At 32.5% G+C, this 27095-nt stretch overlaps 1 protein-coding gene and 1 long non-coding RNA gene across 5 annotated transcripts in view; one reads left to right on the top strand and one right to left on the bottom strand.

Moving 5' to 3' along the window:
- Positions 1-27095, bottom strand: part of LOC112639334 — a 78613-nt gene that overhangs the window by 3105 nt on the left and 48413 nt on the right. The window lies entirely within an intron of this gene.
- The window catches only part of LOC105256887, a 72451-nt gene that overhangs the window by 16197 nt on the left and 29159 nt on the right, over positions 1-27095 (top strand). For 2 of the 3 annotated variants that reach the window (XM_011267164.3, XM_011267162.3), the window contains exons 3-6: positions 16960-17108; positions 17712-17843; positions 18770-18956; positions 21197-21453. In XM_011267164.3, the coding sequence (XP_011265466.1) occupies positions 16960-17108; positions 17712-17843; positions 18770-18956; positions 21197-21453 (725 nt within the window). The remainder of the gene's footprint in view (positions 1-16959; positions 17109-17711; positions 17844-18769; positions 18957-21196; positions 21454-27095) is intronic. The other variant, XM_011267163.3, reaches the window with a different exon arrangement.

The raw sequence follows: 27095 nt of genomic DNA, 5'->3' as shown, positions 1-27095 counted from the left end.
AAAGTTATTTTCCATCTAACACTTGTTTCTTTTCTATTCGAGAAAATTAAATCTTAAATCATGAGAATATATTTGTTTCGATTGAACTATATAAAATGGCGTCATTCAAGTAAGCAATTATTCGAGCAATTATATTTTTCTTTCATTAACGCAATATAATTTCATTTCAAGATTTCCATGTTAAAACTAAATATATTCTCAAAACAAGAATGTTCTTTTTTTCTGTGTATGCTAATCTTAGCGTTATATAATCTTTTGTTTTAATGAAATAAAATGCCGAATTGCACAACGCGGTAATTTATGAATTGACATGCTTTAAATTAACGTGCCATCGAAATCACAAAACATTTTTCTAAAATTATAGACCTGAGCTTTAAATAAAATTTTTTCAACTTTATGCCAACTTTAATTCTTTTAATTTTACCGTTAAATGTCATTCGTACTATTAAATATTTCTGCAAACAAAACAGTCTATCAAAAGCAATACGTCCAAATAAATCAAGTTAAACTCGTGTTACACGGTATCATAAGTAATCACTTTGAATGCAAATTAATGTAACGCAGCTAATTAATTCTAAGCAGCAAATCCCAATATACGATTAGTATCAATTAAACGTTACACCAATCATCGTATCATGGTTGGCCATCGTTAGCTAAGCGCCTACACAAAGAGTAACAATACAGTCGCAAGTAACGAGAACAGACATACACGTAAACACGGACATTTACGCATGAGGTGCCAGATTGTCGCATACGAATGTTAATTTGTACAGAGCATACTAGTAGCATCAATTGCGTTCTATTCCAAGTAGTTTCTATTCCAAGTAGCCGCAAGATATATTGTTAGTTCTTGACCCGTTTTCAAGTTGTATGAGATGAAGCAATCAACTCGGTGAAAAAGAGTTCCAAATAAAGTTTCGTGTAGATTTCTCGCGTAAAAAAATATAACGGATGAAAAGACGCGAGTTGAAAAAACAAGAGAATTATTGTTGCAATTAAATAATTTCATTATTTTATGCTGTGCGATAGATGTATTTTTTTAATCAAACAACGAATTTGAAAGTCCAATTTTTCGCCTCATAAATAACACGAAAAAGTGCATGTTGAAATTTACAAAACATATTAATTACATTTGGAAGCAAAATAAAGTAAAAAATTGCAATCACTTGACGTGTATTTTTTATTTTTCCGAGAAAATTATTTTAGTCTATGTATATGTACATACAAAATTATAATCAAACGATTGATATATCTTGCTTGCATATTTATCATTTTATGACAGATAATTCAGAAAATTTTATTCTTCTGACGATCGATAATATTCTAAAAATTTGCTTATTCACGGTTAAACGTGCGTTTATGAATCATGAGTTTTCTTTCATTTATTTGCTTATGCAATCCTCCTTATTCTCTTAATGTTTACTTATGCAATGTACGCGTGTTATTCGGATCAAATTTGAAAACAATAAGAAAATTTTGTAAAAAATTACTTCAGTTAATTTAGCAATTATTTCTGTAAATTTTTGATTGATTAATTATCATAAATTTTACGATAATAAAAATTACGATAATAAAAATCTACAGATTATGTCACGTAACAGCAGCATAAATTTCGAAAAAAATAACTGCAATCCAACATTTTTTCCTTAATGAAAATAATATATGCATAGTATATATGTATGTACACATATACATGTACACATATACATGTATATTTATTTAAATCGATATATATTTTATATATTTAGATTTTATATAGATATATATTTTATATATTTCGCATTTTTATTTTTCATTTTTTTAATCAATATGCTCCATTTCCTTCAGGAAAAGGATTATCATTGAACGGATCCGCGGGCGATGTGAAATTTAACGGCTCTCGCAACTAAATAAACGTCGCTCGAGAGATTTAAATATCGTTCGCTCTGATCGAAAGATTGAAAATATTTCTTGCGAAAATATCGTACTTGATCAGGCAAATATTTTCAACGTTACATTTTGCATCTATTCTTAAAATGTTATCTCGTCATCGGGGGAGGGGGAGATTCTTAACATGCTTCTTAAATATTTATCGGCCATATTAATCTTTGTATAAAATAACATACCACACGTGTCTTAAATTGTTGTACCGAGATTAGTGCATAAAGTGTATAAAATTCAGAGACGCGAGCTGTAACATTAAGTAATTAAAACTAATTAGTTTTAATGACTGACTTTACTAATAAGCTGTCAGCGTGATGCAGCTTGTCTTCATAATCCACGAGCTGCATAATTTCCGTGCGAGAAAGAATTATGGTTTCACTTGCCACACCCATGTGATATAAAGATGAATGTGATATAATTCTTACTTATGTGATAATGATTCTTACAATTAGATATATGTCGATTAATAAAATGTCTATTAAGAATTGGAACTTGGAAAAAAATTAATCGCTTCTAAAAAAAAGCTGAACACAGTTTAATACGATATTACGTATATATTTTTTTTTTACATATATAAAATTAGAGAGATAAATATTCGTGTATAAGTTATCAGCATTAATTAACGTCAGTCAAATTACTATTATTTATTCATCGATTTTCTCGTAAAATCTTTCCTTTCCTCGTAACGTTCTTGTTACGAATCTCGTCGCGCTATTGCACTTTCGATAATACGGCCAGACGGACTTGGATTGTATGTTGCGACTGATTGCCTCCACTTTCGCATCGATGAGCAAAAGCGCAATTCAATGTTATTAAATACGCTATAATTATAGATGATCTAACGAGCGTTTTCGTGAATATTTCGCATGCGAAATAAAGGATTCCGAAAAAGAAATGACGAATTGTCGATAATTAAAAATTAAAAATTAAAAATAGTTATTGGACAAAATTTTGAAACGTCTCGCAACATCTCTCTTTTTAGGATCTGAATACAAATAAATGCGAATTATATGTTTTCGCGAATGTTTTTCAATCTTTGGCATGTACATGCAAATAACGCACACATACTTGAAAACTTTGACTATGAATACAGAGTGGCATCGAAGAAACGTGATCTTTTGATCATAGATCAAAAGATCATGCGATGAGAAACACGCATGTAACGAGGATAGAACGATGATAGAGTTCGCGGAATTGAAATGGAGAAATGTTCGTGTGATGTTACATCGATAATAAGGAGAACAGCGGGATTATGGAATCGTTAGCGATCATAATTGCTTATCAAAGGGTCTCATAATGCCAGTTACAGACACGTTATAATTGTTTTAGTACAGTTAATTCCCTATTTAAACGCCTAACATCTCTCAGGTACATATACAGAGTGTTTCTTAAAAGTGCGAAAAGTTTTAGAAGATGACTCTTTGTCGAAAATTAAGGGGGGCTTAAAAAAAATAAATCTACCTAAATAAAAAAATAAATAAATAAATCTACCTAAAATAAATTCTAAAAAAATTAATCTACCAGCAAAAAAAATATTATATTCACATGACGACACAATGATATTTTAAGGTATAAATATTTTTATCCGCAATAAAACTAACAACAACGATAATTGGGTTGTAAATAGAGATGGTAATTAAGGAACAGAAGTTTAACATTGCGTTAATTAAAACAAATTAAACTGTATTTAAATTTAATATGCGTTTCCCTCCAGAGCACAATTTCGGCATCAAGTGCTTGTAATTGTTTGTTTTCGCACTAGGAATGACGTTATAATTTGATTTATTCTTTCTGAGTAGCCATTAACACGAACGATCTTGTTTATCGTAAATTCGTTCATGTCTTATGCTCAGACAATTGCAATTTGCCAGATCGTGACCGCAGGGGCTGCGACCGACAAGTGCGCCTTACAGTTTCCTTATTGGGACCATTTGTCACTGTAAGGTGTGCACAAAGCTCGTAGCTTTCCCACTCGGAAAAAGATTGTGCCGTGTTGGATGCAACATTTGTCAAGTGTATCGAACTGTGCGCGACTGAGACGTCACCGAACGAATGGGAAAAGACCAGGCGCGATATCGCTCGTTCCTTATTTCTTCTTTAAATTTCATGCAAGGACGCATGGGATAACAACGCGACAATAATTTAGGGAGAAATCGCGTCACGATTTCGTCACGCGAAAATTCAAATGTCAACCTAAAGCGCGCGATAAAATACCAAACGATAATTTATTCCGCACATATTTGCATTGTGCACGCTTGCCCTTTCACAACAGAACGATATCTCGATCATCGATCACCGTAGCTTTAACTCTGTCCTTTGGAACGTAAAATTTCCATTAGCTAGATAGCGCCAGACTTTTCATTCGTTTCCGTGATCTAATGATGTCGAGGAAAATCCGTGGTCGAGGAAATTGCGTATCCATTGTGTTCATAAGAACATAATCGAAATTCTCCGAATTTTACTTTTCCGATATCGCAGAAAAGGTCTTTGTGTGTAGTATTATCAAATCTAAATTAATTCAAATTTACAGAGTTTTTTAAGGATGTTTTGTATGTACAATCCCAGCAAAAAGTACCTGAAAATCAATATTGACGAATATCCACTTTTGGTGTATTTTGAGTATGAGAAATTGTGTGGAATAGTGCAGAGATGTATTTTTTAATATTTATTGCGTTTGTACTGAAATATTCCGAATTTTGTTAATCGAAATGATTAACTTTTGGCAGAGAATTTCGCCTTGTGACAGATACATGGCTAACTTCATTAAATTATATTTAACTTCATTAAATTATATTTAATATCTTTTTAACCAGTTAGTACTTGTATAATATTATTTGACCAGATATTTCCTCTGTATTTAAACTTTTGTAAATTTTAAACAAATTCTGAATATTATTTCCATGTGTTTTTGTCATTTGATTCGACGTGATTACGTTTCCCATCAACATATGTTAATTCAGTGCAAATTAAAATTCTTATAACTTGTGAATGCTTTAGTGAATCGATTTAAAAATTGTATTAAAGGTTCTAAACATATGTAAGGACATTCTGTACAATTTTTATCAAATTCTCAATATTTTGAAAATAGATACAAAACATCCTTAAATAAGCTTGAGAGAGAGAGAGAAACAAAAACTAGCGAAACGATGGGGATTGATGGTTGTCGAGAAAAAGTTGAAAATTCGACCGATAATTTGATGTTATCCCTTTTTCTTTTTATTTAACAAAGTTTACAGAAAAAATATGCAAATATTTTTATAAACTAAAAATATGTATATCTCTGTAGAGACGTAACACTCTGTAACATCGCAAGAGTACACTGAGATAACGTGAGGAAATGTCACAAACATACTCTCACTTGATTAGTAACTATAGTATATCGCCATAGAACTGCTAAAAGCAGTGAGGAACCACTGCCGCCTTTAAATACAGTCCATCTCGGCTTCCTTTCTACCATTTGAGCAGACGAACCTAATTTATCTCGGGATGAGTACCCGAGGGCGGGATAAAAGCTAAGGTGCACAGGCAGAGTCAAAATGTAAGCGATTACCAGAGTTGCGAAACACTATTACTATCATAATGTCGTCTCGCGAACTCATGGTAGCAACAAATTTCAATCTTTCAAAAATAAGATGGAAATTGCATAAGATTGGAATACAGTTTAACACACAAAAAGAGAGAGAGAAATTATATTTTACAAGTGAATCGTATGCTTATATTCTCTCTTGACTATTTATGGTAGATTAAAAAGGAGCAATAAAAAGATATGAAAAATACACGCATATTTATGATGTAAAATAATGCAAAAAATACTAATTGAGTTCTCAATTCTGAAATGTATGATTGCCACAAATTTAATTGGGAATATAAATAATGAGGAGAAAGAGAGAAAGAACGTATAAATATATTATTGCCGAGACAAGAAAGAAAGTTCGAATTGCGAAAAGCTTTCTACCAAGAGTCAAAGTTCGAAAGCCACCATCGATCTCGAATTAATCTTGTCGGATACAAAGTTACTATCGAGTTAATATTGCGTTTGTATCTGTAACTGCTACAGATCATTCTCGTAACCGTAGAAACTCCCTCGAATCGTACATATGTATTGTAGGATATTCATTCCGAAGTTCTCGCTGTCTGTAATACGTGTATCGATCCTATAACAAATATTTAATCGTCCGACAGTCTTTTACGAGGCCCGAATGAATTTCTCGAAATTAACGTCAAGTAAGAGGTTTTCAGTCTTCAACCCCTAAATATTTCAAATGAACTTCGGAGCTATCGCGGTGGTGATTAAGCAATACTTAAGATCAACTCCATGACTCGCCTTCAAAGTTAGTTCGAGATAATTTACACCGAAAGAGATAATTACGTGGCGAGAACAAAGTTGAAGTACGTCCTTCAAAATTAAAATTTCAATTTTTATTGTCATGATGTAACTTGGTCCATCGCTTCCAACTAATTCGCATTCGAACCACCTCTACAACTTTTTATCTTGCTTTTTTTCTTAATGTGCATGTACGTACATACATATATATAGTTTAAAACTTTCTTCATCGACTTTTCACATCATGATTTCCTTTTGTCGAGATTTTTTCTCGTTGCAAAATTTTTAAAACTAGTACTCTTGATATGGGAATTTAAACATTAGATAGAATGGTAGTCGATGACGATAAAAAAAATTTCGATTCTGTGATCGATAAAATCACTTTTTTATCGTTACGATTTTTAATATTTTTGTACTAAAGGGGAAAACAATTTTGTTCGTCTCTCTAAAATTTCCGAGAGATTTTATCAAAATGTACAAAGTGATCAAATTGAGCGTCGTTATTCATGTATATTTTCAATTTCATCATCGAATATATGTCAAATGTTTCGAGAAAGGTGATAAGCCAAAATATCAAGTGTTGAATTAACTTGCAAAATTAATTGCTTGCTCGCAATTTCCCCGAGATAGCTAGCTCGCTCCAGTTGAGAAGTCTTTGCACTATCTCTCCACGATGCGTTTTCGTGGAAGGAATTTAAGAGAGAGAAAGAGAAAGAAAAAGAGAAAGAGAGAGAGAGAGAGAGAGAGAGAAGTAATTTTGTAATAAAATTGTCGAGAGAATATAAAAAAGGATTTCTCAGGAACAAGTCAGAACTTGAGACTTGCAGACGCGAAAATGGAAACAAAATATCTGGCAAAGACGTGAGAGAGAAAGCGTGCATTTATCTGGAAACTTGCCTACCATATCCAATAAGAAGTAAAAAAGCTATTTCCGATGGGACCGAAAAATCTCACGTACATGAAACACGCGGATTTCCAAGTGTTCGCAGAAGCAAACCGTTGCTGCTACAAATATACGACTACCTCTTTGCCTCACGTTTGCGAATACATGACATTCACCATGTGCATCATTGAAACTGCAAACGACGTTGTAGACAACGCAGATATCTTATTCATTAAATGTAAGAGTGTTTCGTGTTACAAGAATAAATTTAGATCAAGTTTGTATTTGATTTCAACTTTTGTTTATTTTAAGAAAAAATTAAATTGTGTTTAATTATTTTGCATGCATTAATTATATTCCTGAATATAACTTGATATAATAAATAATTTACTATAAATGCCTAGAAATATAAAGATATCGTGCGAGAGCACGATACATTCTTTCTGCTTTTTATTTTTCATTTAATTCGTGTATTATTTTCGCTAAAAAATATTTCATCTTCAAACAATAGTTTAAAGAAGACACTTTAAAAAATGGACTTGTGTTCAAAATAGAATTGTTGATATAAATTATATCTTACCTACGAAGATCAGAATAGTAGAAAGTGGAAGAAACATGGGATGTGAAACACTCCGCATGCTCGTAAAAGCAAATGGTTTTAGAAATATGTTAGTCTACTTATTCTTGTAATTCGAATGTAAGACACTGCGAGCTATTAACATTAAAAAACTAAAGAAATAAATATAATATTTTATATATCTTGGCAAATCTAATATTTACAATAATGTTTTGTTTTCGTTTTTCCTTTTTAAAATATTATTAAATTTTATATTACGCATAAAATATATATTTTTATAAATATGTTTATCTCTATTTTTAGTTGCTTTTTTTTTTTTTAGAAAATGGGAATATATTAATAAAGAGAGATACCATAAAAACGTAGCAATATATTTTCTCTATTACATTTTTATTATTATAAAAATTAGATTTTGCGAAATAGAAAAATTTATCAATTTATTTCCATTCTTAAAAAAAAAATAGGTAAAAAATATAAAAAGCTTTTCTGAAAGATTACAATTCTTTTATTCCTGACGTTACAGAAAATATGCGATGGCTGAAGCATACAAAGTGCGGTTTCCATATGGTAATAAAAATAAATCAAATTGGACTTCAGTTCATCTATGTGCATGTATAGCAAAGAAAATTGAATCATGCAACCACAAAAAATTCGTTAACGCACAACGGCCGTAAAAACGAAAAAACATATTTTTCGCACGAATTTTTCGTATTAAAATTCTCTTGTACCTTATAAACTTATAAAAATTAAATTTTTATTTATATCCGAGCTTTAGAGAAGCGAGCTCTGCTACTTAACTGATTCATTTTCGAAATTCTGTAGAGAAATGTACCCAGCGAATGAATGAATTAAAATTTTTTATACATCTCGTCTATGGAAATGCTTTTTTCACATTCGTATTCATTTAATTCCATATTAATGACAATAGAAAAAAATTTCATTTCATTCATATAATTCCATATTAATGACAATAGAAAAAAATTATTTTTTTTAGATATTTAAAAATCTTTACATATTATGAAGTTGCAAATGTCACTGAAATTCCATTGATTATTTCATTTACTTGGTTTTTAATAAATTACATGTCTATTTGTTTCATTTATCGACACATTGTCACGCATTGAAACACAAAAAATATTTTCAATATTTTTCAAACAATTTTACAGTTAATATTTATAAATATATTCTAAATTATACGCAAATTTTCTTTACGTATGATTAATTTGAAATTAATATTTTAAGATAAAATTATAATCTCATGTTATGCTTACATTCTAAAGCCATAAATAAAATGATTTAGTTGTGTGTCCGTCCGTTATTTCATTTTTTTTTCGCCGCATTTTTTCAACGCATCTTTTGATAAACGCGAGGATTCAGAAGTGGCATTGATTTTTCCCCTTTTCCTGCCGGCTTGTTACTCCATTATTCGCTTTGTGATTGTACGCGAGTTTTACGCTCGACGAGACGACGGTTTAATTATCTTCGATCGCGCTTTCGCCACAAAATGCCATATGTGAAGTCGCTGAAAATTCCATTTACCATATGACGGCGATTATTGGCCTTACGTTTTGCTGACAAGCGCACGAGCATCTCATATAAATCATTGGAAAAAGCAAAGGACGTGGCGCATAAGGTGTGCGGTTTGATAAGAAAATCTACGTCAGATATGAACCTTTAAAAAGCTTTAGTAGGCGATGACATTTTATTACTCACAATCAACTTTGGATGACCTAGTTTATCAATCACGTGTATATATATATATATATGTGTCACAACAAAATTATTTATATAATCATTTAACGATATTACTTTATGATATGTAATTTCTGAATGTATTCTTAGTATTGCAATTTGTTATGAAATTTTCTCGCGTGTTATCGCAGAGCAGATATAAAATTTATGTACAGCAATTTATTGAAGAAATTGCAAAGTTGTGAAATTACCCCATAAATTTATGCAACCATAACATTTTAATGTATCATTTATTTGTTATCATTTACGCATATTCTAACATTAATTTTCTTTCAAAGGAATTTAATATTATTCTATGAATAAGGTTTATGACACTATTGTGCCAATAATAATTCAATTTTTATAGTCAATATCCATAGTTATTCTGCAGAATATTTCAAAGTTATTACTACGTAATTTAACAACGTACATTAAAGAAATAAACTAGATATAAAATATAGAACGCTTATTGTTCTCACATTTAAACGTAAATAGAATTTAAACAAATGATTAAAAATGGAAAAACTTAAATTTTTAGAAAATTATTAAAAAATTAGATTTGAATTGATTTCTTATAAAATCGAAAAAGTTATTAAATTTTTTTACTTTTACAGTTCCAATAACTTTTGAATTTTTGCAAATAGAAATTTACCTGCGTGAAATATGGACCAAATAGTGCGGACGAAAAGTGTGCACATCAAGATTATAGGAAATTGCGAGCATCTCCTTTCTTGAAACTATAGTTGTTGGTTCCGAGGGGCTGTCTGAGGTGCTACGGTGCTAAACGGGTTAAGATACGAGGTCGCCGTTTTCAACAAAGGTCACGGACACGATAATACGATAGCAAGCGTGCCAAAAAAGTTTCATATAACTGGGAGAAAGAAATTTATGTACTTTAATATCGCGAAAACATGCGAATCAATCGTTTCTTGTTTTTGCAAAAATACGCTGACGTGGCAAATACGAATATCGCAAGGTTATTCTCTCAAATTTTCCTTGCGGCCAAATGCCATATATATGAAAAACAAATTGACGAATATTTTATGAGTATTGACAAACATATATCTAAAAAGCCATAAAAATTTTTCGACACGAATCCATAACAAGATTGAATGTAAATCCCGTTCTCTCTAGTCCATTTCGAATATATTATAATAATCTATGCTGATGTGCGTAAAAAAAACAGTCTCTTATAACGAGTCGAAATGAGATATCTTTTCATAGCTCGATATAGCTCATTTAGTGGAAATAGAAGGAAACCATTAGAGTTTCTCAGTCATTCACATAGAACAAAAGCTGTTAACGTGATACACTGCTCCGACGCCCAGAACATTATCCTGCCAACATCCCTACTGAAAATAATCCTCGTTCGCTCAGAGTGTTATCGATCCTGTAGCAATCATGATGACTCTCGAAAAATATCGAAATTTGAGATGAACAAGTTTCGCGCTACAAAAAAAAATTATTGCTATTGGCGTATAGACTTTTAAACAGACACGTGTCAGAAGAGAAAAAAAATTTAAGGTCACGGGAGACTGAATTTTACTGGAAAGATCAAAAGGGAGAAAACGAGTGGAATGAAAGGAATCATTATTATTTCTTTGAATTAAGAATTGAAAATTTAATCCAACGTGGTGCAATTGAGAAAAAATTTATGATAAATTCATTAGAAAAGACGCGAAAAGAAATGATAAACCGATCGGGAGTTTAACGTTTAGCAATTTGTTTCTTTGATTTCCTTTAAATAAAGTGAAAGAATCGATTCAATGTATTTACGAGATTAAACGTTGCTTATATTATGATATAATTTTTGCTAATTATCAGTTTCTAATTAATAATTCTTTTACAATTAGCCATTATTTTCCCAGAAAATAATGGCTAATTGTAAAAGAATTATTAATTAGAAACTGATAATTACGAACACGTAAGTAATACTCTTTCAGCAATTCTTGTAATATCCGATAATTGGCACTTGATATTCGTCTAGAATCGCGCATTAAAGACTTCCCGAGACTGAGGTCACGTCACCTTTCTCTTTGACCTCAATTAATATAAAATATTCATGTGTGTCTACGCTTTAACTCTGCTATTTTATGGATCCAATTATTATCGAATTTTTTAAAGATATATATCATTAACTATCTTAAGCGCTCTATATAAATTAATGTAAAGTTTTAAAAATAATATTTATAATTCACCTTGGCTTATTATCTTATGGCAAATTGGCTCTTATGCCAATTTTGATTTAATTTTGATTTATTTATTTGAGCCAAATTCCTAATTCTTAATTTTAATATATATATTAATTGTTATATAAATTGTATATATAAATTGATTTTATATCTTCATTATTGATATATATGTGTGTGTTTTATGTATATATTTTTTCCTTTCTATTTATCTATACCGATCCTATATTTTTTGGACGAGTAAATATTTTTTTTAATTATCAATAGAGCAAACTTTGCAAAGAAACGTTCATTTGTAGGCCTCACCTTTCCTGCATATTCGACTTTGATCAAAAGTCTTCTCTTCCCATTATTGAAATTGGCCACATTCTAGATCACAAATGACAAATATGATGACATGCGTATATTAATCTTTAATAATATACTTGTATATAAATTTATATATATATATATATATATATATATATATATAAATATATATATATATATATATATAAATATATATATATATATATATATATATATATATATAAAGATGCGAGAAAAGTATTTTATACGAATAATCTCCAAAGATTATAAATAACCCGCTAAATAAATATTACAATGATTAAAAAAAAAACATAACGTGATATTTCGAAATACGAAAATTCATATCTATCCCATATTGCGGCAAAAAGTTTCAAATTTTATTGGCTCGACAGTTTTTCGATGAAACGCGTCGGTTGTATGTACATTAAATTGCATGCCTACGCAATTGCAGGCAACGCAAGTGATAAATATCGTGTCGATGAAAGATCAAAGATAAATGAGAGATAGTGTTTGACTGTCTTTCCAACACGATCAATAATCTTTCCGCTTACATAAATAGCTGCTATTGATTTTCCACTTTGCAACGTATTCTTCGTTTGCCTTCTCTCATCGGATTGCCGGCCTTCAATATTTCAGAGCGAGCACTATAAAAACAAACAATTCGCTTCTTCATTACAGTCTGCATAAGTATCATATCGATAAGAGTTTGGGCCAACACACAAACAAGCTAAACGTGTAAACATAAATTGAGATATATCAATCTATTTGAATCTTGAAGATTGGGATTAAATCGCGTTTATAAGCATAAACTCATAGTTTATCGCGAGAAAAAAATTATTGCCGAAATTTCATGACGTTTCTTGTAATAGAAATTCTCAAATAATTTTTTGAAGATGAAAATAAAAAAATATAATCCGATCGTTGATAAAACAAGATGTATCAATTATATTTATATTATTATAGAAAGTGATTTCAAATTTTCTCACATTCCTTAAAGGTGAGGCAATCATCTCGAAGAACCGCGAAATATTGTAAGGAATTTCAATTTCACAATTGATTGTGCTAAATGCATTTCTAATGGTACAACGCATCGTTAAATCTGCATTTCAATTCCGTTACCAGTAAATTTATTGCATCAACATAAAGCATTCTCGACATACGTTTCCTGGCTGTTATTCCACTTTGTGTACCTCACATACATCCTCTTAAATTTACGCTTGACCATGCGACACATAATATACGACAAGTTCGAGACATGTGACGGGAAATGTATAATTCTAATTTCAGGAAATTGTGAGCTATATATCTAACTTTACAAGTTAACGCAAAGCTTCAAGACAATTTTCTTCATTCTCTCTTAAGCAAAAGAAATGATAGTTTACAAGTTTAATTCAGTATTGTCATCATGTGTGTATAATAAAAATAAATATAATGCCTGATACATATAAATAATTAAAATAATTCAATAGAAGAACAAATTATATGTTACATCACAAAAGATTATTAGAATTAATCATTATTAGCATTTGAGATTTCTATTCCAGAAAAGGTATTTGATTTTTCTATTGTAGGAAATAAAAGAAACGAACTTATTGTAATGTCATCTTTTTCAAGAAAATTCGCTGATCTAGAAATTACAAAGATTGCAAAGATCAAAGAGTAAGTCATAGAAAATCAGAGATCATTCTACAAACTCTTCTTTATAGTACATCCTTTCTTTTTCTGAATAAAGTAAAATAGAGAAAAATACGCCGTTTTTCATTATTTAAAAAGATTTGATTACAATCTCTATAAAATAACTGTAGGAAAATTGTTTAATAAATTTCATTATTTAAATCTATTTAATTATATTGAAATATATAAATGTCCCTCTTGTCTTCTCCCAATATTAATTACAACAGAAATAGAAATGTGTTTTCATTTCGTTGGAAAAAAAAGACAGATTAATCTTTGTAATATCTATATAAATAATTTTCTTTAAAATTATAATTGATGCCGGACTTGAGGATTTATTGTTCCTTGTAAAATATGTACTTATTATTCTAAAATATAAGATAAATATATTTCCAGTTAATCCTTTCTTCTTTTCTAGGTTGAAATAAAATTTTTTTTCTTATGTGCAATCTTTCAATCGCTTACTAGCATCAAGTTCATCGCTTTCCATTCTCGTATCGACACGTCGATTGAAAAGTATTCAGCCGCCGCGCACTGGAGCACTATAGAAAACTCGTTGTTGACTCGTGTTCCTTCTCGCTGCACACGATCGGATATTCTCGGGGTGGACAATTGTTCGACTTTTGTACCGTGTCAAGTCGGAAAAACACGACAATATCAACTGCAAGGTGGATAATCGTTACGACATATCACGATTTCATTGTGTGTGAAATGGATTGATGTCTCAAACTTTCTTTATATTCAGCATTTAAGTTTACAGTAGATGAAATTAAATAATTTTTAACCATCTTATATATTGAAACATCAAACAAAGATAAAGAAAGTAAATATTATCCTATGTAATAAATAATAAATCTCTTTGCAGTTTAACGCATTATTTTTCTTCACGCGCGCCGGATGAATACATTTCATCTCACTTCAAGTGTAAGTGAATTTAAGAGTTAGCAATTATTCTTGTTTACGTTGCCATCTCCGTAGCATGGTAAACTCATTTGTATCCGTGTACGTGTGTTTCCACAAGTCCTATAAGTTAAAGAGACTTGGGCGTTCCCGATGGTTTCTCAAGGATGTGCCATTCCCCTCGTCAATTTACGATGACGCGTACAATCAATTAGATTTCTCCATCTTTTTCCGCCGTTTTTATTCTATCCCGAGGGTAAACACTTTTTTTCTATCGGAAAGACCATAGCTTCTCTGAAATTTTTCAAAAGTTTTATTTTATTGGCCGTTAATTTATAATTTCACATTACTTTAAAACAAGTCTCGCGTAAAAATTTGCTGATGTACCTTCCCTTCCGACGTTGAAAGCAATTTTATGTAATAAAACTCTTGTCTAAGATATAAATTGCACACATATCGATGATATGCGTTTTAGATATTAAAAACATTATCGTTGGATGTCAAAAAATTTTCACTTTTATACTTTATGTATTGTTTTTCTCAGTTTGCTGAAAAATCTAGATCGCAATCTCGGTTGAGTTTATTTTAAATTGCGATCAGCGTATATCGCTACCATGGGAGCAATTTTAATTCTTGTGAACTTTTTACGTTCAGCCCGTAACTCTCAGGATACCTCTATGTTTTAAGACGAATTCACGTATACATATATATTTAAATCGTTAAAAAAATGCTGAACTATAATTCTACATTATCTATTAGAAGCATAAAAAAAATTTATTTCCTTACATCACAATTCTTAACAATGATGTTAAGATTAATATGATGTTTATGAAGAAATTTATAAAGAGATGTAAAATGTATGGTAAATATAATGTTATATCCATCACGTTCGTGTCACATATCTATAAAATATCTTGGAGAAAATTGTCCGAGTTCCTTCTCGAGAAGAAAGAAAAGATCTGAGGCGATGAAAAGAGACAAAATAGCGAACGCAAGAAAGTTTGGCGAAAAGTGCACACTTCGGACAAAGCAAATTACTGCAATCAAGAACTCTTTTTGAAATGTGTCGCTGCGGATATAGAAGTCGCTCGTACATAGCCAGAAAAACTCCAGGGATTTGATTAGGATATCCGTGCTCGTCTCTTTGTTCATCTTTGCTTCGTCTTTGCTCGTTTTATTGCTGACTCTTAGTAACAATGGTGCATAAAAGACGAATTTCCGGTTCGCAATTTCCGGTGATGTCAATTACGTTTTATTCTTAATTCGATGCTTTTAATATTTAATACATATGTCTGAACAAATATTCTTTTTACTTTTTAAAACATTCTTGCTAATTCACTGATATTTCAAATTTATTAATATTTAATCATTTTTGTCTTGAAAACTTGTAAATGTTGCAGAATAACTAAGCCGCGATGTTTTGAATTGAGAGAAAAGAGAGAAAAAGAAAACTAAATATAAAATATTATTGAAAAATATTTCTACAGAATTATAGTGGGCGAGATATTGGTTCTTGGCTTTACACAAAATGCTCGAGGACAAGAAGTTATATAAGAAGTGAATTGTCGGAAAATCATAATTCAAGTATATCGTGTTGTGGCAATATTTTATTATAAAATTGCCATCTTTCGTAAAAAAATATATTTTGTAGAGAGAACAAACTAAAACCTTTCAGCATGTTATAAGAAAAGAGTTATTCCCCATCGTACATTAAATTTTGACAGTTACCAAAATATACGATTACTGTAGAAACTTAGGATCATTAACTTAATTATGTCTTAGGAGTATTTAATTAAGAGATGGTTAATTAGATCGATATTTCAGCATACAAGATTTAATAATAAAGACTATTATAGTCTCATTAATATGGTTAGTTAATCATGCACAATAAATTATAATTGATCTAATTTCTCTCATCGAGGTCAATTTAGAGTGTGGATTACAAAATTATATGTATATCATACACGGAAATTCTCATACACACTTACGTACGTGATGGACATTTTTGTCACATGATAGACAGCAATGAAGTCCAACTATCATCCAGCAAACATGCGCGCAGTTAGTTTATCCAATTACAATTTAATTTATATGTGAGCGTGTTACTTTATCAATATCGATAAATATGACACATGATAAATATTCTCTTAAACGAGATTTCTTAAATGATATTTTAAAATTAGATTAAATGATATTTTAAAATTTCTTAAATGATATTCTCAAATTAGATTAAATGATATTTTAAAATTGGATTATTTCAAATCTGTGACCTTTCATAATTCACTGTGCTATTAAATTGATTAAAACCACTGCTTATCAGTGATATATCGATACCATTTAAGAAAATATGTGTTTAAATTTGAATCATCGAGTATCACTAAATCTAACTAAGTATCAATAAATTAGCGACGACGATTGTCTCATCTACAATAACTCTTTTATTTTACAGCGCGCCCGTGCTAGAATGCAAGCCCGAGAACAGATCGGCGCGAGGTCCCGGGGGTCGTCCAGCTCCACTTTTACGATCCCGAACTCTCCCAGCCATTGTCGCGCCTGGTCTCAATATTCTCCAAGCTCAAATCGATGCTCGTTACAACGGTAAGTATAAATAGCATTTTTTTTTCTTCTTTCCGCCTCTTTCCTTATATTTTTCATACAAATACTGTCATATTATTGTCGTCTCGATCCATTTCTTGCAACAACGTTTCCTTTGTAACATATATATTTTCTCTCTCTCTCTCTTTCTTTCTCGTATTGCCTGCAGCTTCTCTTTTGCGTTTCAAGTACGCAGTTATCTCGAAATGCCTCTCTTTCATCTTTCCATTGTTGGTAATCTGCTTTTAATGCGCGAATACGATATTGCTCCTTACCGTTGTTTTATAGCATCGTCCTGTATTTCTTTTCGCGGTAACATGTGACAGTAAAATTAATATAAATATATATGTAATTTATATGTATATAAAAAGAAGTTCAAAAATAAATTAATAATTGTGCCATATTGTGTTTGAATCGACATATATGAAAATGTCGTCCTTTTGCACGTTACCGATGTATCATCTTTCTATCGATGTAAGCGTTGCATTTCATGCGTGTAAGTTTCTTGTTTTGTAAATTTGAAAATTCATACATGAGTAGAAATGCGATTACCTTCAGAAACAGCCTCTCACCATTTAATCATAGTCATCTTTCGCTCGCATTCAGCGGTCACAACGGGGATATCGGTCGTTCCATCCTCCAATACGGACAATACGACTTGCGCGAAGCGCGGAAGCACGGCTTCCCAATGTACCAAGCTTCTTACGCCGAGAATATCCTTTACGGATGACACGATAGGTAAGGTACCAAGAATTTATTGCATAAATCATGAAACGAGAAATCCCTCAAGTTTATATTTGAATCTCAACCCCGCACTTTAGTAGCCCATGTGTTCACACATTACACTCTTCTTTTGTATTCTTATACTGCCTTTTTTTAAGTAAATGTTTCCATTTTTCTTATTGTGCATGCGGATTTTCTGATACAAGTAGATCATCTAATAGGCCTGTCAATTTCTCGCGATTGAGATTATTCACTTTAAATAGCGATTCTTATAACGTATTAATATTCTCACGATGTAATCCTTTATTCATGTAGAATACAAGCATGCTTGTGTATAAAAATATTGTTGTAAATATTACAAACTTACTATTATAATAATTAAAAAAGTTTCATTTAAATTATTGCAGAAAATGTAATATGTGAAATTAACATAATTTCCTGCAAACTTTGTCGTTTCTTCATTATTCAATTAACACAGTCTTTTATTATTTTCTACGCGGTGTGCTTGTATACACAAATTAATGGAAACGCAATTTAATTTAACAAAAATTTAACGCAATTTAACGTTTTAAATTTTAAGCGCTAAAATTGTGCAGATTATTATACGAGTGCAACAATGTGTTTTTTTATCGTAGAATATTAATCTCCTGTGCGTTATCGACGCAAAAGCGTAAATTATATTTTACATTCTTCTTCTTCTTTTAATTTCTCCTTCTTCTTTTAAGGGAAGAAGTACTGGTCTTCAAATTGTTTGACGTTGAAGAAACTTGACTGCATTGCGAGATTGTTGTGTTCGGTGAACAATGTTGCAAAACTCGTTTGCTCGATAGTTGTGGGAAGTGGATTTTACAGCAGTGTATTGACTGTCGGACAGCCGGGAATCGTTGATTGTGCGCCCCGTCCCCCATTCAATTTTTCATGTCGGTTTTCCTCTGTGACAGCACGCCGCGTCTCCGACTCTGGACCAGCGAGCAGGGAATCCTCCAAGGAACACTCAGCAAGAAGCGGTAGGTTGAGTACCTCCAGCATCGGCGGCTCGCAACCTCTCAACCGCCTCGCGAGGCTCTTGAACCAGAGGCCGAGCTTCACCCCGAGCGATGAAATTCCACGACGGCTCTCTTGGGAAAGGTATGTCACCGAATTATATCGACTATATCGCGTATTTCGTTGCAACACATTGCGTATAAATAACACTGGGCGAAAGTCGAGTCGCGATTATCAGGTCGGATGATTGCAACCTGATGTAAAAGCGGTTCTAAACGCGACGAAGTTGCAATATTGATATTTTAATATTTTAAACGAGCTAAAATTGCGTTCTTTACATACAAGATCCAGGAGAAATTTGAATCGAATTAAAGACGATCTTATATATATATACGTGGAGCAAGCGCAGCGAAAGATTGGCTCCAACGATGCAAAGAGATTAGTCGAAACCGATAGAATACGAAATTAGATGGAAAACCAATAGACAAACGTTAGCCTGGCGAAACTGCTTAATAATTGCATTCGGCATTTGCTTTGCAAAGTGTTCTCGCCGAATTGAATTTTGGATTGGCCTTTGAATTGGCAAATAAAGTGCTAGCGAATCATTCGATTCTTCATTCAAGCAAACGAAAGAAACTCGATTTTTTGTCAGTTTATATGCATATTCGCGACAACATGTTACAGCTCGTGTTAGTGATCCTCTTGATTATGTCCACTTTATCATACTGTCCTCATCAGTTGTTTCCCGGTCTGGTCCTTTTTATTTTTCGTATTACTCGTGATACGATCGGGAACATTTATTTCATACATAGCTACAGAAACAGGCGGTTAAATAGTTTGATAATGACGTGTACAAATTGCTTATGTTGATCTAAACTTTTTTTTTTATAAATGATAGTCATCTAGATAAATAGTCTTAGATAAAAAAGTAGATTCGTTTCATGACAAATAATTTTTCTCACAGAAATGGCATTATTTGTTAAAGAATGTTTACTTTCTTCTAAAATTATTCGTATTAAATAAGCAAATACATTCAAATCGGAGAAAGCAAGTAATCATGATACATAGTTTCCTGATGTATTATTGTTGTTTTCTTCAGCATTATACCCCCACACAATAGAGCATTAGCATCAGTTGGTTTTTATCATCGGTTTTTTGTCAGAATCGATAAACGAAGCGTGAAACAATTTCCTAGTTAGTGATACCATTGTGTCACTATGAATGTGTTCTTATTGATCGTGTCGATGAATAGCGCTCTGATAGATTTCCTGCACATTATCTCGCTGCATAAGCTGTTCCACGTAAATTAGAAAGCAATTTTCTTGAATACATTCCTTTCAGAAACGCAAATTCAATTTCCAAACAGGAGATGTTGATTGTTTTGAAAACATCCTCGTCGGATTACTCAACTCAAGAAGCACATTTTCGTTATTATTACGGTACGTTTCGTTGTTATTATTTTGCACAAGTGTCTTGAGTTACCGAAATTGGGATCCCGAATTAGAATACAAATGTTGCAGAGCCATTTCGACAAACAGTAATGTTTTGCGTTCACGAGGATGACGATTAAAATAATCAAGCTTTAAAATTAAATTTAAAGCTTTAAAATTAAATTTATTAAAATAATCTAGCTTTCATCCTAGAGAAAGAATTTTATCGTAGATATTAATCGCGAACTTATTCAGAGAGCATCTTTATCATTCATACAGTTACTTTGCCTCTCGCTAATGCTATTTGGTCGCCTTTGACGCTTGTTCTAAATTTAAAAATACGAGTCTCTCTTGAATAATTCTGAGCACTTTCAGCAGGAATTTAAATAACTAATATTTTATATAATGGTACGGAACACGTGTTGTAATTGCGGTAATTTTGGTTTTGACGAAAAGTCACAATATTGTCGAAACGTGAATATAGATCCTCGGCATCTAGGACATCCTGTTGCGAGTAACATCTGGCGCCTTTATTATACTATAAACGCGTATGTGCCCTCGACGATATTAAATTACCGTCACCTCGGGGATGGTAGCTCGACTGGGAAACGCTTAAAACGAGGGAACGCATCCTGCATCAGCAGTTCGCGCGAACCGCACCCATGAAAATGCATCGATCGCTTGATTTACGATCCCCGCCATATCTGCGTCATTCACGCGGTTGGAATTCTCTTTGCTGATCAAAGAATTTAGCATGTATTTTGATCTTCCCGTCATTGATTACGTGAACTTTTCACGTCAAATACGATGTAAAATGAACATGCAAAATAAAAGTCAAACCTGCTATAAATAAAATTTATAGAAAAAAATTAAAATAAAAAAGTTGTATATATATACAACTTTTTACCTTAATTTTTTTTATCTTGTATAATAAAATGATATTAATCTCGATAGACGAGAATGCAATGCGACGAGTTCCTGCCTACCGAGGAGCAGTTCGATCGACAGCGTGGCGGAATGGGGTTTGACAGGAGGAATAGGAACTGTCGCGGGAAATAACAGTGCGAGCTCTGGCAACACTTATGGTCTATTTGTCGAACATCCACCCTTGCGAAGAAGTCCAAGCCCGCTACTGGGAGCGCGAAGTGACAGATTGAGTTTAGTATCACCTAATATTGGCCGAAGGATAAAAGGACACAGAGCAGTCGTAGGTGAGTAGTTGCAAATTATTAATCGACAAAATATTTTATTCGTTCCCGAGAAACAGAGATCGGCGCAATGTTTTTGCGCTTGAAATGTCCTCTTGCTTCTCTCGCTAAATTATAATGGTAAAAATGGCTTCAAAGTTTTTAATTAAAATCATTTACGCGAATGTTAATAAGAAGGTTAATTAATTAATTACATGGCAACACCTAATCAAAAAGGTACTGCTGGCGCAATTTTCTGCAAATTATTAATTCAGACTGTAGTACGATTTTATGCCTGAATATCTGTAAAGTTGCAAAAGCTTGCTCAGACGTAACACTCGAGATATATATCATATTTCTCGTAATATATATTTATTTTTATCAGTCGATAAAAGAAAACTGGTAAGAGCTTCTCATTCATTCATTTAGCGAAAGCAGTAATAAATTTATTTGCAAAGAATTAAATTATTTTAAAAAATGACATTAATAATCGCTTCACTTTGCTGCTAAACAATAATAAAAAAATCTTGAATATCTTGTGAGACATAAAAACTTTATGAAACATGAAAAATTTTATTCTCTCCTTCGAGGAAATAAAAAATATTTACACGCGTTTGAAATATAAGGGCATATCTTTTTTCTCTTTAATCAATAGTGTTAATGAAAAATTGGCTTTGCACGAGCGAATCAAGTTCCACCAGACTGTTCTGCATGAAACTTGTTCCAGCAGATTTGATTAATCTATATCTGCACAGAGTTTACAACTGACATGGCAAATTGAGTTTAAGGAGTACGAATCTTCATTACTTGTAATTTAATATATGTTCAGAGTTGTAGTTTCCCGATAATCGTCCATAATTACGTAATGATAAAAGTTGCAAATTTTAATTATTCATTGGCTGAGTGTAATTTTGCGCCCGCAATAATCTAATATACAATATATTTATTGCAGCAAGTATTTGTATATTTATATGTATAAAGTTGAATTTTATTTTTGCTAGTACATACACATGTGTAAATGGTCTGGAAATGTTTTCTATAAAGTACGAGTGACAGTTGTGCAAGAACGTAAAACAGGCAATATTTACAGCATGTCGTCTAAGAGGATATTTTATGATATCGCATTACTTTTTTAATATTTATCTATAAACTGATTGCAATACAGATCAAATAACGGTAACTATAGGAAATTCAATGCTCTGGCAAAGGAAAATTTGTTTGACTTGTAATTGGTAAATTGACCAAGTTGAATGAAATTTTGATTTTGATTCTTTCTGTGCGAAATGTTTCTCATTCTTTTAGAAAATGATATTTGGTAAGTTAAATTCATCTATAATCATCATTTATCATGATAAAAGTATTTCTCCAAAATGTCGAGGGATAAGCTTGGAACAGAAAGTTTTGGCCACCGGAGTCCGCTGTGGCTTAAAGTTAAATTGCAGGAATGATATTGTTATCGGAATTCTGCTTATATAACATCTGTTACACCGCGCTCGTAATTATCTTGACGAATTTGAGAAATTTGCAATTCTTAAGATATTTTCAAATTAAATTCTAAAATAACTAAGTTCCAAACTCTACAAAATCGACATGGAACATTTGCAATTTTTTATCACTGAGCTTTATAAATATAATATTTTAGCCAAATATCTTCCGTTTAATCAAGATAATGAGATATTCTCTTTAATGTACGTATTAAGGAAATTTCTGTGCAAAGGAGGTCTATTCAAGTTTATAATTGCTTTTCGCAGAAGTTATTAATTAACGCGCCTTAAATAATATGAAAAAATAAATTTTCAAAATAATTAGTGCGGTAATTTTTGGGACGAATTTTTTCCGAGAAAGTAATCCTCTGGCATAGCCTATAGAATGATATTCCTGATTACAGCCTTGTATGCGCGATGCTCGATTAGGCGTCCGAAAGTGATGAAGCTAGAAAGCGTACACCTCGAGCGATGTGCACGATATACCGGCCTGGACAGGTCTCTTCTCAGCCAATCGTTTTCTGCGTTTCGCTTAAGTCTACCTCCTGTTTGACGAAGGAAGAAAGGTGTTCTCGCGAGTCGCGTGTCTAAGCTACCTGCACAGTTCGCGGCCGCGACCGTCCTCGCGTACTTCGAAACTCTCGCCGAGTAAGACTCGCGATGGTGAACAAAGGACGCGCAAATCACACATCACTTATCACGCGTGATAGAGAGCAAATGCAATTTCTCCAAATCGCGATTTAACGATCAGTGGCATTCGATTAATTTGGAAGTCTTCCACTTTTTCGCGCACGATATCCTCTGCCCTTCTCTTCTTCTACCTTCCTAAATTATATGTAGTTATATAATTCAGTAATAATTCATTTTATATAGAGAAAATGATGAAAACCTCCTTTCTCTAACAACGATTAATGATACTGACGTAGGTGGAGTCAATCTTATTAAAAGTCAATTGCTCCATATCCAAAGTAAGCAGTGATCAGTGAGTGGAACGATCTAATAAGCGGAGAATAATTTTCTTACAACGATCGAACAATCACCAACGATGTGCCAACAATATTACGACAAATAACATTTTTCATGAGAAAGGAAACTGTATAAAATTGCAAAAATTGTAAAAATTGCAAATGTTGTGATACTCGACGAATCTCACGGACCTTCGAATGGCTGCGAAGCTTCGAAAAAAAACGAATTATCCACGAACTTTATCGGTATCGTTAAACTGTCGGTGAATCGAGCTAGTCGGCGATTATGGCATACATCGAAAAACATGAGGAGCTCGATGAAATTTGTCCACGACAGAGCCGCGCCATCGTCCGATGAAAATGAACGAGGAAGGTGGAATTTGAGAGACACGTACGGAGGTGGAGGACCTCACGAATGCATCGTCGGGAATCGTCGCGCGGCATAAACCGGTTTCTACATTCGGTGCAACGACGTGCAACGGCGCCGCCGGTGAGTTTTAATGAGAACACCTCACGACACAAACGCCCTAATCGATTCGATTGCGGGTGGTAATTACGAGCGGTAGTTTAACGAGAGATTGAATTTCGCTGTTCGCCTCTCCGACCTCCAGACATCATAGCGGAGTCGCTTCGGAGACTGACTTGAATTTGGTAGAGCGATGATATCTCGCGCGCATAGCAATTTCGATTCACACAATTTCTAAGAGCATCAACTAAGTATCAACGAGCGTTATAATTCATCGCACTGAGCAGAATCATTTGATTACAACAAGACGTATCTAGTAGAAGCCATTTTGATTAAATCAAGCAGAATTTCTAATCATCACCAAGCACGTTCATTAACCAAGAAAATTTGGTAAATTTAACAGCAAGAAATTAATTATACTCATCTGGTCTTTTCCTAAAGGAATTCTGATTCAGTCCAGATTTTCCAATAGACATACCGGTTGAATCTACCAGATTTTTAATTAATGCAGATTTTTTCTCAGTGCGATTTTTGCAATAATTCAAGGTGAAGCTAGAGGATTCCGATCATATCTCATTTTAGCATGATTTATCCGAATTCTGATGTCGGAAGAGTGATAGTTGATCCGAAGAGATTCTCGTAAATTCCAATCGATTACGCAAGATACATCTTCCGTCCCTAGAGACGATTCGCTTTCACTTTCGTCAAGGGTCCGGGTTCTCTCGCTTAAATGTTGCTTCGATTCTCGTTGGAAATGGAAGACGGATGTCTTCTCGCCGTTCACTCTCGAATACCGCGACGCAACGTGAAAGAATTTAAACAGAATCCACACGACGAGCTTTGAGCAAAGTGAAGAAAGTGATTCGAGTATACAACGTCTTGATATGCACGTCAAGTGAAAGCAAACGTGCATATACATTCTGCATATAAATGGCGGAAGCAAATGTAGATGAAACGATCCAAGCGTTTCAGCGGAGTTACTATTCCTGTTGAACAATTATGAATTTTTCCTACTAATTTCCGAAAATATAAATGCTACTTTTTTTGCGTTGATATTTTTAAAGAGCATTAATATACCATTTACTTGTGATAATACATTAAATTTGTAATATTTGGTGTGAATAACTAATACAATAATACAACAGACTTGATAATTACAAATTATTCATCTAATTAATACACGAGAGAAATATCTTTTAATTAAATTTGATTAAATCAATAATAATATGCGCGTGTGTGTGTGTGTATTCTCATTATCATTCTTAATTAAAAAACACTCAAAAATGCGTGATATTGAAGCCGGTATATTAAATAATCATAATTGCTAATATAAGAATGATTGAATTTGAACAGTTTTATTATTATCGTTATATTAATTTTTACTTCATTATTTTATATTGATTTAAACTTTTCAGAGAGATACTTGTTAACATCGATTTCTAGATTAAAACAGTAATTATCGTCAAGTTATAAGAGTTAATATTATGCATCGATTGCGTGGACCACATCCGTAAGATCGGATTATGTAAATGCGTTCGCCTAACGTCAACCTAGCCATCGAAGAATCATGATCGGAAGTGACAAGCGGAAATGAGATTTTTTTCTCGGATTTTCCTTGAATTTAATTCTTTTTCTTTTTTCATCCAACCTAAATTAAATTAGACGAGCTGGCCATGTGACAATTGTAATTTTCATGAACAATTGCATTTCCTTCGACTTTTTCATTTAATCGAATTTTTAATTAAAGTCTCCTTTACTAAAGTGGCATTGATTCAAAACTTGTTTGAATGGTATCTTTATGTGAAGAAACTAATTGCATTTTTTTATTACAAAAACATTATATCGTAACGCGCATTTCAAACTTATAGTTGTAAATAAACCTTTCCTTATTATTATTGCTTTTTGTCTTCCTTCTCTGTCTCTGATTTTTTTCTTCATAAATTTATGCCGTATAGCCCTATTTCGAGCTTGTTGAGTTGAATTATTCAGAATCCAGAAGTGATCTTCATGCATGGCGAGCTTCCTTTATTCCGCATCGTCAGCAATGCGAGACAAGGAGATATAATAAAAAAAAAGACCAAAAATGAATACTTTTTCTTCTCACCTCGTGTCATAATATTTTATGGTGTTAATCAGATTTTCAGAAGGAACGATTTCCCTCTCTCTCACTCTCTCAGCTTTATTTTTTTAACTATATTTCCATCTGCTATGACGTACCAAGTTTGCTTCTTAATTATCCACTCGCTCGTATACTCGTACGAGGAGAGATCACGATCTAAGCGAAACTTCACGGACTGGTTTACGACGCTCACAGAAATCACGGAAGTTCCCGATTGTTCCTCCATCGTAATTGTCCTACTTCCGCTCTTTCAAGTTTTGCATGAAATTACTTCATAGTACTCTAAAGTTTCCGTTACGAATTTGTTCGCTGTTCACCCTTCTGCCCACTATGTCGTGTGAGAAAAACACTCCGGAAAAGGGCGGCACCTGCGATGCATGTACAGATGTATCGGGTGTCCTCGTAGTATCGCATATTTTAAAACGGTCGAAAAGTAGCGGTAAAATCGTTGATATTTTCGATAGAGGCGAAAAGAGACTGAGAAAAACCAAATTATAATTATAAAATATAATATTGTATATCCATTTTTTTCCACACACAGAATATATAATTGTCTGAGAAGCAGGTGAGTCTTTGTACGTTGAAACACATGTAGCAGTTCTTTTATAAGGCATGGGAATATTTCTGTGAGA

This window comes from Camponotus floridanus, unplaced genomic scaffold, assembly GCF_003227725.1.
Source record: "Camponotus floridanus strain SB8 unplaced genomic scaffold, Cflo_v7.5 scaffold58, whole genome shotgun sequence".
Classification (NCBI taxonomy): domain Eukaryota; kingdom Metazoa; phylum Arthropoda; class Insecta; order Hymenoptera; family Formicidae; genus Camponotus; species Camponotus floridanus.
The sequence above is the reverse complement of the archived record's forward strand: the minus strand, read 5'-3'. Positions and strand labels throughout refer to the sequence as shown.